We start from the raw sequence: 16,215 nt of genomic DNA, 5'->3' as shown, positions 1-16,215 counted from the left end.
ACTGGTGGATCTGTACCACTGAACCACCACCTGGGAAGCCCTGATCTAGAGTATCCTAATGAATATTTTTGTAATCCTGATATTAATCTATATTATCTAAATTTATTGCTTAACTATCTGATAATTGGGGGGGGGAAGCAAAATTCACTGGTACAGAGAAAAAATGAAAGTTTAAAAAAAGTATCTGTAAACAATGTTGATACTAATCTACATTATCCAAATTTATTACTTTTCTGATAATTGAGGAAAAAACCAAAATCCACTGGTGCAGAAATAAATAACGAAAGTAAAGGAAAGTATCTGTAAGCACTGTTGTTTTTGCAGCCAGTAAGCCGACTGTGCTCTCCTCGCCATGGGGGCCCAGCGTGCAGCGCTGCGGGCGGCAGCCTCCTTGGCAGCGTGTGCCGCCTGTGGCCTGCACAGGTTGCGCTAAGGGGCCTTGGAGACACCTCTTCCTGGAGGGCACCCATGACTGGCCTGCTGTCCCCAGTCTGTCGCTGGGTCGGGACGATCCCCTGGAGAAGGCAGTGGCAGCCCACTCCAGTACCCTTGCCTGGAGAATCCCATGGACAGAGGAGCCTGGTAGGCCCTGGTCCATGGGGTCGCAGAGAGGCAGACATGACTGAGAAACTTCACTTTCACTTTCATAAGCAATGTTGTTACTGTTCTGTTAACCTTTCCCAGCATGTGAACAAGCAAAGCATAAAGCTAACAACTGAATTCAACATATTAGGAAAATTTCACTATTAAAAAGACCATATAGATACATGATTTTTCTATTAGCAGTTGGCATATTTTAAATTCCTGTTTCATGTGAAGCATTGAATTGATATAGTTAAGTAATAAATTTAGATGATATAGGTTAGTATCAATACTGTTCACAGATACTTTGTTTTCAGTCATCAGAATAGTTAAGTAATAGATTTAAATAATATAGATTAGTATCAGAATTACAAAGGTCATCTAAAATAATCATAGTCAACACTTAGAGTATACCATCTGCATACACACCGAATATAGGTTAAGTGTATTAATTGCATCACATTGGACTTCCCTGGTGGCCCAGTGATTAAGAATCTGCCTGCCCATGCAGGGGACGTGGGTTTGATCCCTGGTCTGGGAAGATTCCACGTGCCTTGGGGCAGCTGAGCCTGTGTGCCACAGCTACTGGAGGCCTCACACGTAGAGCCTGTGCTCTGTAACGGAGACCCAGCGCAGCCAAAAATAAAATGAAAATAAAGGAGTGAATGCTTAGAATTCACTTTTAAATGAGGCATGTCATATATACTTAGAAGATGTGATTTATTTTCACAGAGGAACATAAAATGGAGTTATGTTGAAAAAAAAATTTTTTTAGTGGAGTTACATTAAAAATCCTGATATTCTAAAAGGTATTTCTCCTGTGAAGAGCCCTATGAAGAAAAGGAAAGTCTTTTAAAAGATTGGAGACACTATTTTTGTGAATGGCACATTCTGGTTTTATGGGTATCGGTTGCTTTCCCCCATGGGAGATGAAGGGTTTCTACAGGTACTTCCTGGTAGCTTCTGTCTCCTCAACTTCCCAGTTTTATTAATTTCATTGTCATTTTGAAAAGGGCAAGTTTTGTAATAATTCAGTTAGTTTCTCAAATTCTCTCCATGATTTTACCTCGGATATTGGGATGCCTTAAAAATAACGAAATTGTGCCATTTGCAGCAACATGGATGGACTTGGCGATGATCATACTAGGTGTGGTCAGTCAGGCAGGTAACATGCCCCGTGATGCCACTCACATGTGGGATCTAAACAATACAGCGAACTCGTGACGTCACACACAGGCACAAATCAGGCTCGCAGATACAGGAGCAAACTTGCAGTTACCAGTGGCAAGGGGAGGAGGGACAGTGCAGGGCTTGGGGATTCTTGTTTTTAATCAGCAGGGAGCACCTTAAATAGGTTTACCCTAACTTCGTTTAGAACCTCAAAAGGTGTATATATGAGTGCTGTTCACTTTACAAAGAGCGTTTTGTGCGTCTGTCATCAGCTGTACGTACTAAACACCTGCTCTAGTAGGTGCCTGTGATGTGTGTGGCACATGGTGGTGCTTGGTCTCAAGGTGACCTAATGTCCGGCCCTCAGTTTACAGCTGCGGATTGCAACGCGGGGAGCCGAGCAGCTGGTGGAGGGGGGCAGGATGGTGTACTCTACGTGCTCACTGAACCCCATCGAGGATGAAGCCGTCATAGCGTCTCTACTGGAAAAGAGTGAAGGTAAGTGCGTGCCGAATCTCTTAATAAGAAAATGTGTTTCAGAACCTTTATTGCTGTAGTGTGTTTTCCTTGGGCTTTTTCTCATTTTGTTCATGGACATTAGCTTGTCTGATGAGTCCATGGACCCTACAGTGAGGTGTGTGCATGCTTGCCAAGTTCTTCAGTCGTGTCTGACTCTTCTCAGCCCCATGGACTGCAGCCCCCCAGGCTCCTCTGTCCTGGGATTCTCCAGGCACGAATACCGGTGTGGGTTGCAGTGCCCTCCTCCAAGGGATCTTCCCAAACGAGCCCACCTCTCTTAGGTCTCCTGCATTGACAGGCAGGTTCTTTGCCACTAGCGCCACTTGGGAATCCCCCAAATGAGGTAGCCCTGATTAAAGAAAGACATGCTTCTATGACGAATTTGTCATTTTTCATGAGAAGTGAGTTTGCCTGTTTTCTTTCTATAAGTTTGAAAGGTGGTATCAGATCCTTTACCACACCGTTGCATTTTTTAAAAGTTTTAATTGTAAAACACACGTAATTTGAAATAATGCAGCTCATTTAAAACGTGCAGTTCACTAGTGTTCACTCACTAGTGCATTCACTCTGTTATGTAGCCAGTCTCCTGAGCTCTTGATCTTGCAAATGAACTTCTAGCCCATCGAGCAGCTCCCCCATGTCGTGTTCCCCCCCCCCGCCTTCCCTGCTATATTTTCTGTCTCTGTGTTTGACCACTCTAGGTATCTCCTGAGTGGAATCATGCAGCACTTCTGTGTGTGTGACTGACTGGCTTATTTAGGATCATGTCCCCAAGGTTTATTCATGTTATATCATATACTCTCAGAATTTCCTTTGTTTTTAAGGCTGAAAATATTCATTGTATGTTTAGACTCTGCTTTGTTCATCCATTGATCTGTCAGTGGACGCTTGGGTTGCTTCGGCATTTTAGTTGCTGTGAATAATGCTGCCTTGAACATGGCTATACCAACGACTTGGAAAATCCTGCTCTCAGTTCTTTTGGGTGTATACACAAGTGAAATTGCTGCAGCCTGTGGTAATTCTGTTTATTTGTTGAGGGCCTACCATGCTTTTTTCCATAGCAGCCGCACCATTTTACGTTTCTACCAAGAGTGTACAGGTTTTCCAGTTCCTCTGCATCATCACCAGCACTTGCTATTTTCTGCTTTTTTGATTATTAACCATCCTGATGGGAGTGAGGTCTTACCACACTGTTTTACACTGAGGAACCAGACAGGTTGTCAGAACGTTTTATGTTTTTGCTGAAATGTTAACGTTTTCCATCAAATTCTCCTTAAACCAAATAGTGGGAAATTTAAAACTAATTACATCTCCTGAATAGAACGCTACTTGCATATGAAGCAGGTTGAAATGTAGATCCTGAAACTGGTGTGCGCCTCCTGAGACGGCGTCAACAGCTGTCTCAGCTTCTGTTACATCTTCTCAGAAGCTGAAAGGCCTGTGCTGTGAGGTGAGCCCTCCCGTGCTCCCCTTTGCGGTTCCTTCAGTTTGAATTTACTTTGTCGTATTTTGTTTTGCTATACTTATCTGAAGACTTGCTTTCTGTATCATGTTTTCCGTATGGAAAAGCTCCACCTTTTGGTGGTGCTCTATTTCAGAAGGCCTGTGAAGAGAAGGGTCATGGGTGATGTAATCTGATAGTAACCGAGAGTCCTGTTCGCTAAGTATTTTTTCACTGGGTAGGTGGGTTTCCTGTCTGCGTTTTGCTCTCACAGCTGTCTCTTGGCACGTGGTTGCTCCAGACCACATCCTGAGTGTCTCATTTCCGTGCTCCGTCAGAGGCACGTGTGTAGACGTGACTTCATCAGACAGTGACTCTTGCCGGGTCTTGTGTCCGCATTTGCTGGGGATTTTAACTGCAGGGGTGGGGTCCCTACCTGAATGTCCTCAGACCCAGCAGGGGGAAAGGTAAGCACTTAGTCTGTGCTCGCTGGACCCCCGCCAGCAGCTTCTGACCCAGATGCTAGCAGAGAGTCACCGCTGAGCCCAGGCAATGTTGGATTGAGAAAACCAGTTTCTATGTTTGTGCTGTTACCTGGTGTTCGCTTTTAGAAGCTGGAATATTCGGATGGACTGTGGAGGCCAGCGTGATGCTTTTGTCGAAGGTTTCTCACTGTTGGACCTCCACCTCGGGGATTCCTCTGCTTTGTTTTCACGAGTCCTGCATTTAGCTTAGCTTCCATGGAGCTCTGTTGGATTTTCCTTTTCGTGAGGTTGTCCATGGATCTGTCCGTGGTTTGTGTTGGGTAGTTTCATCTGAGAGGTTTCCTGTAATGGCCCCAGAGTACAGCTTCTTGTAACGGTGCTCTTGTGAACAGTGCTTCAGAAGGGGGCTGTCATCCTGATGGCCTTTTTAGAAAACTAACTTGGGCCTGAAGCTGAATGTTTAAAAATGTCCACAGTTTTTCGTGTTGCTTTTTGGATCTGGTATGTTTGTTAGAGACAAAGGCATGCAGACGCAGATCATCTCCTTGGTGTGACTGGAGACTAGGAGCCAGCCGAGCACGGGGCCCAGCCCTGCGTGTTCCAGGCCGCCTGCCGCGCCATGTCTTGGGCACAGCGTGGCCTCTGCGGCTGCTTCCTGCAGCTCTCCTGTGCTGTCCTTGGCCCACATGGCGGCACTTGCTCTAAGTGTGCTGTTCCGTGGTCTTGAGTGACTCTTGATATTACGCTGTGGAGAAGAGCTCATTTACGGTCAATCCCTGACCTACCCCAGAAGTCTCTGATCTGCTCTGTCTGGGGCGGGGGTCTGCCCTCCCGGGACAGTCTCTGTAAACAGGATCTTACAGTATGCGATCTTTTACGGTTATTTCCTTTCCCTGGGGTAACGAAGTTTTTGTTTTGCTGCTGACCTGCAGGTGCGTTGGAGCTCGCCGACGTGTCCTCAGAGCTGCCGGGACTGAAGTGGGTGCCTGGGCTCTCGCAGTGGAAGGTAAGTCTCCCGCCAGGACTCTGGCTCAAAAGGGCAGGTCCACTCACTAGGCCTCTTAGAGTCATGAGAATTTTAAAGCATCCATGCTAGGGTAACTTGAATAAATGGTTCGTTTGATTATGCAACTTAGAATCAGTTTCAGAATTATGTTTAATGACAAATGGTATGAGTATACAAATATTTCTGGCAATGGAAGTTTTCCTGCCTTTATTTTGCAATTACAAGTCAGCTTTGTTTATTCTCATCCCTGTAAGCATAGCTTTGCTTTTTTCCCTTTTAATTGGCTGGGGTTCCAAACTTTGTTTCCAGTATGAAGCAATTCACTCCTCAGTTTTAGCCCAGGAACATTCTGAGGCTTGTTTTATAAAAGAAAGAAAGAGGGAGAGATAAAGAGGGGAGAGAGAGAGGAGAAAGAAAGAAAAGAAAAGAAAACCCGCTTGGAAAGTGAAAATGCCGCCTGATAGAATGATTGTCCTGGTTCATGGAATAAAAGAGATGGTCTCATTTCTTTCTTTGCAAACTGTCCTCCTCTCTTTGGGGAGAATGAGAAGCACCATCTCTTGAGAGCTTCCTCACCCCCTCCTCTGACTCTTCCCTGCTCTCAGATGGGCTGGTCATTCAGAGTCCCAACACTCTGGCCCTGTAGGTGATGACGAAAGATGGGCAGTGGTTCACATCCTGGGACGATGTCCCCCACAACAGACACACCCAGATCCGGCCGACCATGTTCCCCCCGAAGGACCCTGAGAAGCTGCAAGCCATGCACCTGGAGCGGTGGTGAGTTTCCGAGATGCGTCTCGGGCATTTCTTGTATGGGCCATGCTGTGTCCTTGGCTGAACTCTTGGACATAAACTTTTCAGCAAGTAAGGTTTTCAGTGCCTCTTAGCTGCTGGCAGCAAGCGTTTGTATTGTAAACTAAAAAAGCAAACTGGTTTGAAAATGGTGATATTTTGGACATTGTGTTATTAAGTCTTGGCAGATTACACATTTACCATTCTCTCAGGGTTGTGTGAGTATTTACAGCAACAGATTATATATTTTGGATCAGTTAAAAAGGGTAAATTGTGTGTGTGTGTGTGTGTTTTTTTTTCAGTCTTAGAATATTACCACATCATCAGAACACTGGAGGGTTCTTTGTGGCGGTGTTGGTGAAGAAGTCTTCAATGCCATGGAATAAACGTCCCCCAAAGGTAAACGTCTTCCAGAACAGCAGAGCGTGCTCTGTGGTCTTTCTGTGCAGCTGAGGCAGAAGCTGACCGCAGAGCGTGTTTGAAGGGTAGAGAGCAGTGGGGTGTTCTTGTGTGTGTGGTGGTGATGGTGTCGTTAAATTTTTGAGTTTTCCAAAAAGGAGTAATTTCTTAAAACCTTAACTAAGGTCGCTCAGTTGTGTCTGACTCTTTGTGACCCCATGGACTGTACCATCCATGAAATTCTCCAGGCCAAAATACTGGAGTGGGTGGCCTTTCCCTTCTCCGGGGGATCTTCCCAACTCAGGGATGGAACCCAGGTCTCTCCCGCATTGCAGGCGAATTCTTTACCAGCTGAGCCACCTTATAAGGGAAGTGGAAAAGGCGGAGTTTGGGAATTGCATGGGGCTGTGGTCCTTAGGGTAGAGACGAACTGCAGAGTCGGACACGACGCAACTTAACACACACATTCTTTCTGCATTTTCAACCCACTTCTTTAATAAGACTTGAAAAGGTGTGAAGACCACTCTGTGACTCAGTCAGAACCCCTCTGGTGGCATCTGTGCTCTGCGTTCCGGTGGGTGGTTTTCAGCTGGGACAACTCTGCCAGTTGCAGGCCAGCAGCCTTCCCCTTGGCCGTGGAGGGCAATGCCAGGCTGTCCAGGCCTGTCTCAGGTGGATGTGGACAAGGCTGACCCGTCATGACAAACATCAGCCGACCCTGGGGTTGTGTAAGGGAGGCCGTGAGGCAGAGCGGTGGGGAGATAGCGGCTGCTGCTATTTTTGTTGTTGTTTAATAATTTTATTTATTTATTTTTGGCTGTGCTGAGCATCATCTTCTCTGCGAGGGCTTTTCTCTAGTCACGGTGCGGGGGCTTGTCGTTGCTGTGGGTTCTCTTGTCGAGGAGCACAGGCTCCAGGAAGTGCATGTGGGCTCATGAGCTCTGGCTCCCGGGCTCCGGAGCACAGGCTCAGTAATCGTAGCCTGCGGGCTTAGTTGCTCAGAGACCTGTGGGGTCTCCCTGAAGCAGGGATCAGGCCCGTGTCCCCGGCACCGACAGATGGATTCTCTACCCCCCAAGCCACCAGGGAAGCCGAAGCCAGCCTCTGAGTCTTGACTCAGGGTTGGGGTGTGAAGCGCAGTTCTCCCCTTTGTCAGTGTGCGGTGGGACTTGACAGCTTGTCCATCAGCCTGCCTCCCGTTGCCATGGACCAGGGCCTGGAGTCACTGTCTGCGGGGCTCTAATTCCTTCTGGTCCATGCAGGAAAATGAGGACCGATGGTGCTTATAGCCTTTGGAGAAGCCGAAGCCAACCATTCTCTAGGGTACGGCTCATCCAGGCCGGTGCCTGCGGGCATAGCCTCCTGGGGAGGCGACGCAGCGCTTCGAGCAGTCGTCCTGGGGCTCGTGAGGCTGAAGAGGTTCCCCTGGAAACGGGGCTCCTGCCTCGCGCAGCCCCTCGCCCCCATCAGGAAAGGAGGCATGGAGCTCAAAGCTGTGCTCTCAACACGTGAACGCCGACCTCATCTGCAATGGAAATTGTCTTGCAGCCATTGCCATACATTACATGTGATTTTCATGCAGTCACAATGAAGTAGTTTTTAAATTTCAGAATGAAAGCATACAAACTCTGAATTTTGCAGTATGAGATCCATCTTATTTTGCACTGGTCACGTTTGATGGTCAGAGCACACGTGAGCCCACCTAGCGTGGCGCTGCTGGGGCCACGTGGTGAGACTTGGGGCTTCGGTCTTCAGGGCACTGTTGTCCCGTTGAAGCGATGCAGTGTGTGAACACTGCTGGAGCTGGGGCCGGGGAGAGGCGTGCGGACAGAGTGCTGTTGCTGTCATTGTGAGGGGGCGGGACCAGATCTCAGCATTGCGCAGGACAGAAGGAGCTTCCTGGGCCAAGGGGCACAGGAGCAGGGCTCTGAAACAGGCGGTTTCCCGAAGCACAGATGTGAGGGGCGGGAGTAGAAAGGACACACAGCCTTGCTAACCTTCGCAGAGGATTTGGAGGTTTGTTCTTTGTTTGCCTTTTTCTTTTACAATTAAACCACGTTTTCTGGGAGGCAGTGTTGCACAGCGTTACAGAACCTTACCAGCCTGTCCACTTAATAGTTTTGTGAACTTGACGGACGTGTTGAACTTTCCTGTGTACATAACCTAATTTGTAAACTCACTTCACAAGGGTTGGGAAATACTACTTTTACCAGTCTGGTGACTTGTTAGCAAGGACGTGTGGCTGTAAAGAACTTCACTAAGTGGAGGTGTAATGGACACAGACCAGCCTGTTGGCTCAGGGGTGCGCCATGGCGATTCTGTGTATAAATGCCTGGTTGTGGTGTGTCTTTTTCCCAAGGTGAGAACTTTTAAGGTCTTTTATAGCAGGTTTGAAATACACAAGCAGTGTCGTTACCTGTAGTCCCTGTGATGTGTGTCACGTGATAGTTTATTGTCTAAGATCTTATATAAGGTATACATAAAAAGTTAACGGCAGTAAGACACTTTGCTCATTCTTAAAGCCAAATTTATCTACAGTTGTCCCAGATCAGAAGTCAGCTAGTTTTTCGACAAGTAGTCCCTCTGTCACTTCATCTTTCTTCAGTTGGTTCCCGGGCCCTGGAGCATTTCCACTCTCCTCTCTTCGTGTCCTTGTCTTTCTTCGAGGCCCCATGTAGCGTGTCTGGAAGTGTGTGACCCACCACACAGAGCAGATGCCTGGCAGAATTTCTGGGTAAAGACAGGCTGGTGCTGCTAGCCTCTGCTAAGAAACAGGAAGTTAAAACTAGAATCTGTGCTCGTGAATTCTGCTTATAATAGCAGATAGATTTAAAATGCTTACTTTTTTAAAGAATCCTGTTGTCTGTCTTTTGCATGTGAGCGACTGTATTCATTTGGGCAGGTTTTGTGTCCCTGGAATCATCCCTTCCTGTGTCAGGACAGAGGCGGTTGCTGTCTGGGTGTTAATGAGCGTGTTCCTGTCCAGCTGCAGGGTGAGCTGGCGGTGCCGCAGGCCTCCGTCCCCCTGAACCCCGTGGAGCCTCCGGCAGGCAGCAGCTCTGACCCTTCAGAGCTGGAGAGCAAGCTGGCGCCTGGGATCAGCGACACAGAAGCAATGGAGACAGCAGAGAACGTGGAGAACAGTGGGAGTAAGAAGGATGGCGTGTGCGGGTGAGGACCACTGTGTCTCGGCCCTCACGCTCCAGCATTTGCCCAGCCCTCGGAGGTTCAGCAGGCCCCAGCCCGTCCAGGTGGTGGCTCCGCAGGGCCAAGCAGGTCCTGGCTGTGTGGGCCCTGGGGCTGATGACCCTGCAGGATGGATGCCTTGGACCATCCTCCACAAGGAAGAGACGTGTGTCCCTGCATAGCCAGGCTGCCCAGGGCGGGGCGGGGCTGCGGGGAGGAGGAGTGGGCTGGTAGGACTACTGCGACCCCTCGCTGACGGATCCCCTCATCCCCTCCTCTCCTCAGCCCTCCTCCATCTAAGAAAATGAAGCTGTTTGGATTTAAGGAAGATCCGTTTGTGTTTATTCCCGAAGACGACCCGCTGTTTCCACCTATCCAGTAAGGATTCATTCGGCCTGTTAAATTCCTCATTTATGTTTACCATTGGGTTAAATGCACACGTGGTCCTGTGTAACTGTAATTGTTCGTTTAGCTCCTTTTTAACTGCCTGTTAGAGCTGGGTGAAGCTTTACAGGGTCTTTCCCAAACCCTTCAGTTTAAGGTGAGCCGTAATCAGAGCATGTCGGAGCCCGGAAGGCAGAGAGAATGGAGATGGAGACTGGACTTCGGGCCCGGGTGGGAAGCCCTTGGTGGGGGTCCATGGCTGGGATACCGCCCCACCTTGCTGCTGGTTAGGGAGGGTGGGTCTGGTGGGGTTTCCAGCTCGATCACAGGGGAAATGTGTTTGGGATACCAGTAGGGTTGCCCTCTTCCTTGTCGGTTATGTTTAGTGTCTGTGAACCAGAGTGCTCACATATGCTGTCCTGTAGCTGACTGGTGTTTTGCCTGTGTTTGTGAAAATCCCTTCTAAAACGCCTGTGAAGAGGGGGTTGTTCTCAGGTGTGTTGCTGGAATTCAGGGGAGATGTGCCTGTGAACACAGGTCCTGGATCCAGGAGGTGCAGGCCAAGCAGAGGACGTTAGGATTAGATGGTGGGTGTCCAGGGCAGAGCCCCTGTCCCTGAACCATGCGAGTGTGAGAACTTAGACCATGGAGGGGGGCGGGACCACAAGGCAGGCGTCACGTTTGAGCTGAACCCTCGTAACCAGTTGTGTTCCCTTCACAGGAAGTTTTATGCTTTGGATCCCTCGTTCCCAAAGACAAATCTGTTAACTCGCACCACGGAAGGGAAGAAGAGGCAGCTCTACATGGTGTCCAAGGAGCTGAGGAACGTGCTGCTGAACAACAGCGAGAGGATGAAGGTGGGGTCCTGGCCCCGGAGGGCTGTCCTTTCTCACTGTTCGCATTCCATCGGAGGGGCTGGGGCCCAGCCGCCCGCCTGGGGGTGTCAGAGCTGCCAGTGGGCACAGGCCGCCCCGCCACGTCCTTCCCGCCCTCTGTGTCGTGGGGCGCGGGGGCCTGCCTGCTGCTCTGTGGGCGCTTGGTTTTGTTTGTCCTTAACGTTAGCCTTCAGGTTTTTCCACTTTAGGGCCCGCGTTTTGCTTGCTTTTCTGTGTTCCCAGCTCATTTCCCTCTTGCCTGTTTGTTTCACATGGCCTACCTCCATGTGGTCTGGAGGTCCCGGGGGTCACGTGTTCTCAGGACAGGACTTGGACACTGTCCTCTCCCGTGTGCCCACCGTGGTTTCCAGGGTGATGGCAGCCTTGCTCCTCATGGCCCATGACGGCGTGCTGGTATCTCTTGTGTTTCCAGAGTTTCCTGGTTTTATTGTCTATTGTGCTAATTATTGGGCTTCCCTGGTGGCTCAGTGGTAAAGAACCCACCTGCCAATGCAGGAGACATGGTTCGATCCCTGGATCAGAAAGATGCCCTGGTGAAGGAGGGAATGGCAACCCACTCCAGAATTCTTGACTGGGAAATCCATGGACAGAGGAGCCTGATGGGCTACAGTCCATGGGGTCACAAAGAGTCAGACACGACTTAGCAGCTGAGCGCACACACGCATGTGCTGAGTGTTAGTATAAGCCACGTAAAGCAAGACCACTTGAGGGTTTCAGTCAGGCTGAGAGAGTGTTTCAGTCCAAGGAGCGTCTCAGCCACTTCTTTTTCCTTCTTTGAGCAGCTGCTGACAGCTTTGTCTCCTTGTGGTGCTGACGGAAGGGAGTATTTTCATTGATTTTCTGGACTTTAGCTTTCGTGTGTTTGTTTCATCTGGTATTTTCCATAACAGGTCATTAACACCGGGATTAAAGTCTGGTGTCGAAATAACAGCGGTGAAGAGTTCGACTGTGCTTTCCGGTTGGCACAGGAGGTGAGGGCGCAGACGGGTGTTTCTGAGCTGGCCTGGTGGGCGGGGGAGGACCCCTTCGAGCAGGGATGCCCGCCTCCAGCGGGAGCGCTCAAGGTCTCTGAGCTCTCCCGGGCTGGGGGTATGACCGCCTGTGTAACCCCGGTGTCATCGGGGTCCCCCCACCCCCGGGTAGGGGCCGTGGTGAGGGCCAGACTCTGGGCACCGCCTCACACTGGTTGTCATGGTGACCTCTCTCTGTATCCCCACAGGGAATATACACGTTGTATCCGTTTATTAACTCAAGAATTATCACCGTATCGCTAGAAGACGTCCAAGTTCTGTTAACGCAGGAAAACCCATTCTTTAGGAAGCTCAGCAGCGAGGCCTACAGCCAGGTCAAGGACATGGGTAAGCGGCCTGACGCGGAGACGCCTCTCGTCCTCGCTGGGGGCGGCTCGGTGCTCCCCCTGCCGGGTTCTCGCCTTGTGTGCCGCGCGTGAGCTTTTGTCCTCAGGGTCTGCGTCCGCCTGCGGAGGGATCTGAGGGCCGGAAGCGGTGGAGGCGTGCCCGGGTCCGCTCCCCTCTCCGGCCCGCCCCCCGGCGCGCCTGTGCGGGTGTGGGCTCGGCCGGCCGCCGGGGCGGGGGTCTGTCCGCGGGGGAGCGGAGGGCAGTGCCCGCGCTCAGAGGCCCAGGAGGGTGGCCAGCGCAGACGTGCTCCGTTTGGCCTCTTGGCCAGCCTCCCTCCTTGCTCGAGGCTCCTGCCGCTCCATGGACGGGCTCAGCCGGGCTTTCCTGTCTCTTAACCTCCCACCCCACATCCCTCTAGTGAGGTTTCCACCTCAGAATGAAAATAGGGCCTCCGGGGGTTCTAATTGTGTTTGCTTTTCGTTCTTGGTTCCTTCTTTATCACTGTACCCACCTTTCTGGCTCGGTTTGAGGGAAACGGTACAGATGAGGTACTAAAGTCAGGCAGGCACGAGGCTGAGGCCTGGAGCCGCGGCCTGAGGCCCAGGCGCCGCCGGCCGGGCCTGTCTCCTCACCGTCTCCTCAGGCAGAACCACGTTCACATGGGGGGTTACCGTCAAGGGTAAGGGAACTGCTTGGACTCGGTTTTGCTTTGTCTTTTTCTTTTAATCATGCCTTTAGATTGCAGTATGATTTTGACAATTTTTATATGTTTCACGCAGTTTCTGGGAGTTGAACCAATTATCTCTTTAATCTTGTGTTTTGAGAATTAAGCAGTGGTTAATCCCCACCCCCTTGCGCCCGATAGCGCCTTGCGGAGCAGCTGAATCGCTGAGCGCTCTGACTCACCGCCTCCACGGCCCCACTTGGTGCCTGGCGTGGGGTGGCCTGGTGGGCTTAGAAGGAAAGACCTCTGGCCTCCTCCGAGACCCCTGAGACCTGGAGTTTAGGTTCTCCTCCGGGCCGGTAAACGAGGGCAGCAGAGGCGTCCAGGCCGGGAGGGCTCAGCCAGCGGTGTCTGTTTCTCTTCCAGCCAAGGGCAGCGTCGTCCTGAAGTACGAGCCGGACCCCACGTAAGTGAGACGCTCCAGCCTCCGGGCCTCCGCGTTCTCGGGGGGCGGGGGGTCGTGCCTTAGAAGCCTTTCAGGATGCTCCCCTCAGTACTGCGGAGCTCTCAGAACTGCAGTGTCCCCGGGTGTCACCGTGAAGATCCTCTTTATGAAACATGTATGTATGTGTATTCAGAGGATAAAGCGCAGGGTCAGTGTGAAGACAGGGCTGTTAAGAGAGGCTGCGTTCTCGCGCGCCTGCCGGCCGTGTCTGGTGACCTTGCCCTGCCCGTGGGGGCGGCCCTGACAGCTGCCGTGGCCCCCGGGACCCCCACTCGGTGACGCCTCTCACAGGAGGGGCTGGTTCTGGGTGGGCCGCAGCCCCGGGGCCCTCAGGGGAGGGCGGGGTGTGTCAGCATCTGCACCCCAGATGGTCCCCACTCAACTGCTGCCTCTGACAAAATGCCGCCTCCCGAGGAGGAGAGAGAACAGGGCCTGGGCTGGAGGGCGGTTTGGGCACCTTCTCCCGAGGTGGGCCTTGGCCTGAGTCTAGGTGGTAGGAAGGAAGCTGGGAGCTCAGACCCTCAGGCGGGGTCTGCACCGCCAGGGGTTGGGGGGGATAGTCAGTGTTAAGATACTGGTACTTAGGCGGCTCACAGAGAGTTTAAAACAGGCAGTTTTAAGATGTGGGTTTAGTGTTCCACATACGCTGGTTTCTACCAGTTGAAGTACACAGGTGACAAAAGCTTCAGGCATTAGTTTTTTTTCTAAGGAAGAAAATGGGAGTATGGGAATTGTCTTAGGTTTTTCTCATTGTTTTTTAATCATCTAATTGTCCTAGAAAAATGGGAAGGTCCGATAGATTTCTCTCTTTCTCAGTGGTTTTTCTTGTTGGTTCAGGCCTTTCCCATCTTTTTTTTTTTTTTTTTTTAAATTACTTAAACCCTTGTTTGGTCCTTGCTCAGCCTGCATCACTGATGCCTTGTGCCAGTGGGCCTGGGACACGTGTTTACTTAAGGAGGTCTTTAGGAGCTCAGAAACTAGACCAGAGTCTCCTGCGAAAGGAGCTAAACAACAGTGCGTGTGGCCCACAGTGACACTCACGGCGCTGGGTAAGGGGCATGCGAGTGGCACTGACCATCAGCGCCCTCCTCATTAGGACGGGGCCACGTGGGGCTGTGTTGTCAGGGGTGGGGACCCCGACCCTGTCCCTGCCGCCCCGGCTCCAGGCCGTGTCACCCGGCCTCTGGGGGCCTCTGTTTGCTTGCGTGTCCAGATGGGCCGTGAGGAGGGCGCCCTGAGGGACAGGGCCGTGTGCCTGTCGGTCAGTGGGGAGGGAGGCCTAGGATAGGCCTTCAGACTTGAGAGGGTGCACGTGTCTGCAGATGCTCACGCTTAGAGTGCTGGACGTGTGCAAACCTGGGGGCTCACCCGCGTGAGTCTGTAGGGGGAGACACTGGCCTGCCTGAGGGCCTTGGCGGTATTCGAGGCGGGAGGAGGGACGCCCGTAGGACGGCAGACTGGCTTGGGGGTGGCCGTGGGTGCGGTCGTCCGCGCTGGCCACTGAGGCTGCCGTGAGCAGACCAGGACCGCTAACCCGGAGCCGCTCTGTGCGCAGGAAGCCAGACGCGCTGCAGTGCCCCATCGTGCTGTGCGGCTGGCGCGGCAAGGCCTCCGTGCGAACTTTCGTGCCCAGGAACGAGAGGCTGCACTACCTGCGCATGATGGGGCTGGAAGTGCCGGCGGGAAAGAAGCGAGAGGGTGCCGTTGGGGCGCCTGGGGCCGGCGTGGCCAGCCCCGCGGAGCCGGAAGACGAGGTGGATGCGGCCAGCCCCGCGGAGCCGGAAGATGGGGCCGGTGCTGAGCAAGAGGCCGGCCTGGACACCTCCTCAGGTGGGGACCCGGCGGGCGCTGGCCTGCCCCGGTGAGCCGCGGGGACCCCGCCAGGGTTGCCCCGAAGACCAGATCTGGGACGTGCCTGTGAAGATGCAGCTTACAGGAGGCCTGGTCTCCGGATGATCCCAGGACTCCCTTCACATGGAGCTAACAGAAAGTATCTTTTTAGCTTGTTAGTAACTGCTCACTTACTTTGTTTCTTCAGCAAAGTTGATCCTCTGTGCCTGTTGCTGATAACAGACTTGGATCATTAAAAGTCTTACTCTGCCAGGAAATGTGACTGCCTTGGCAGGAAGCTTCAGGTCCCCTTTGTTATGCCTGTATTGGTCTTAAGGCCCAGAACTTCTTTTTAAGTGTTATTTATCGAGAGAATCTGTCACTACTTCCAGATCATTGGAAGACTGTACTGTCAGCTTTAATAATTGTATTGAGTTGCACATGAGTGTGACGTTAGTATGTGGTGGGGTTAACATCTGAGGTGTCAGATGACTTCTGTGCCTTTGTAATAAAGGGTAAAACAAACTTTATCTCACAGTAAGAGTTTATTGTGAGTTTGTGATACTAGTTATGAAGGTTTTGTGTGCTTTTATTGGAATGCTCTGCAATTAAATAATTTTTAAATGGGGTTTGGGATCCTTGGAAAGTTTAAATAAAGAATTATTAATGAAAACAGGTGTGTGTGTGACTCAAGTTGTACTCCACTTCTTGAGGTAGAAGGAACAGACTTATTTTTGGGGTAAATGGAAGTATTGGGATTAAAAGCGTCTTAGCTGGCAAAGGGAATGTTACTGTGAAGATGTGAGGTCAAAGTCACTCAGTTGTGACTGCAGCCAGCCAGGCTCCCCCGTCCATGGGGTTCTCCAGGCAAGAACACTGGAGTGGGTGGCCATTCCGTTCTGCAGTGGATCTTCCCGACCCAGGGATCAAACCCATGTCTCTTGCGTTGCAGGCAGATTCTTTACCATCTGAGCCGCTGGAGAAGTCCAGCTCTTTCA

The 16,215-nt window shown here is 51.3% G+C and overlaps 1 protein-coding gene and 1 non-coding gene across 2 annotated transcripts in view; both read left to right on the top strand.

Moving 5' to 3' along the window:
* NSUN2 (NOP2/Sun RNA methyltransferase 2) overlaps window positions 1–15,754 on the top strand; it is a 31,969-nt gene extending 16,215 nt beyond the window's left edge. The window contains exons 9-19 of the mRNA XM_070476457.1: window positions 2,120–2,250; window positions 5,130–5,203; window positions 5,850–5,980; window positions 6,298–6,394; window positions 9,381–9,565; window positions 9,866–9,958; window positions 10,686–10,821; window positions 11,751–11,831; window positions 12,080–12,218; window positions 13,309–13,348; window positions 14,943–15,754. Of these exons, the coding sequence (XP_070332558.1) occupies window positions 2,120–2,250; window positions 5,130–5,203; window positions 5,850–5,980; window positions 6,298–6,394; window positions 9,381–9,565; window positions 9,866–9,958; window positions 10,686–10,821; window positions 11,751–11,831; window positions 12,080–12,218; window positions 13,309–13,348; window positions 14,943–15,252 (1,417 nt within the window). The 3' untranslated portion in view covers window positions 15,253–15,754. The remainder of the gene's footprint in view (window positions 1–2,119; window positions 2,251–5,129; window positions 5,204–5,849; window positions 5,981–6,297; window positions 6,395–9,380; window positions 9,566–9,865; window positions 9,959–10,685; window positions 10,822–11,750; window positions 11,832–12,079; window positions 12,219–13,308; window positions 13,349–14,942) is intronic.
* Window positions 319–451, top strand: LOC139038301 (small nucleolar RNA SNORA70). The gene has a single exon (XR_011491300.1). It is a non-coding gene; the product is annotated as a small nucleolar RNA SNORA70 (small nucleolar RNA).
* Window positions 15,755–16,215: the final 461 nt, after the last annotated feature.

The sequence above is a fragment of the Odocoileus virginianus genome, chromosome 14 (genome assembly GCF_023699985.2).
Source record: "Odocoileus virginianus isolate 20LAN1187 ecotype Illinois chromosome 14, Ovbor_1.2, whole genome shotgun sequence".
In the NCBI taxonomy this organism is placed as follows: Eukaryota; Metazoa; Chordata; class Mammalia; order Artiodactyla; family Cervidae; genus Odocoileus; species Odocoileus virginianus.
The sequence above is the reverse complement of the archived record's forward strand: the minus strand, read 5'-3'. Positions and strand labels throughout refer to the sequence as shown.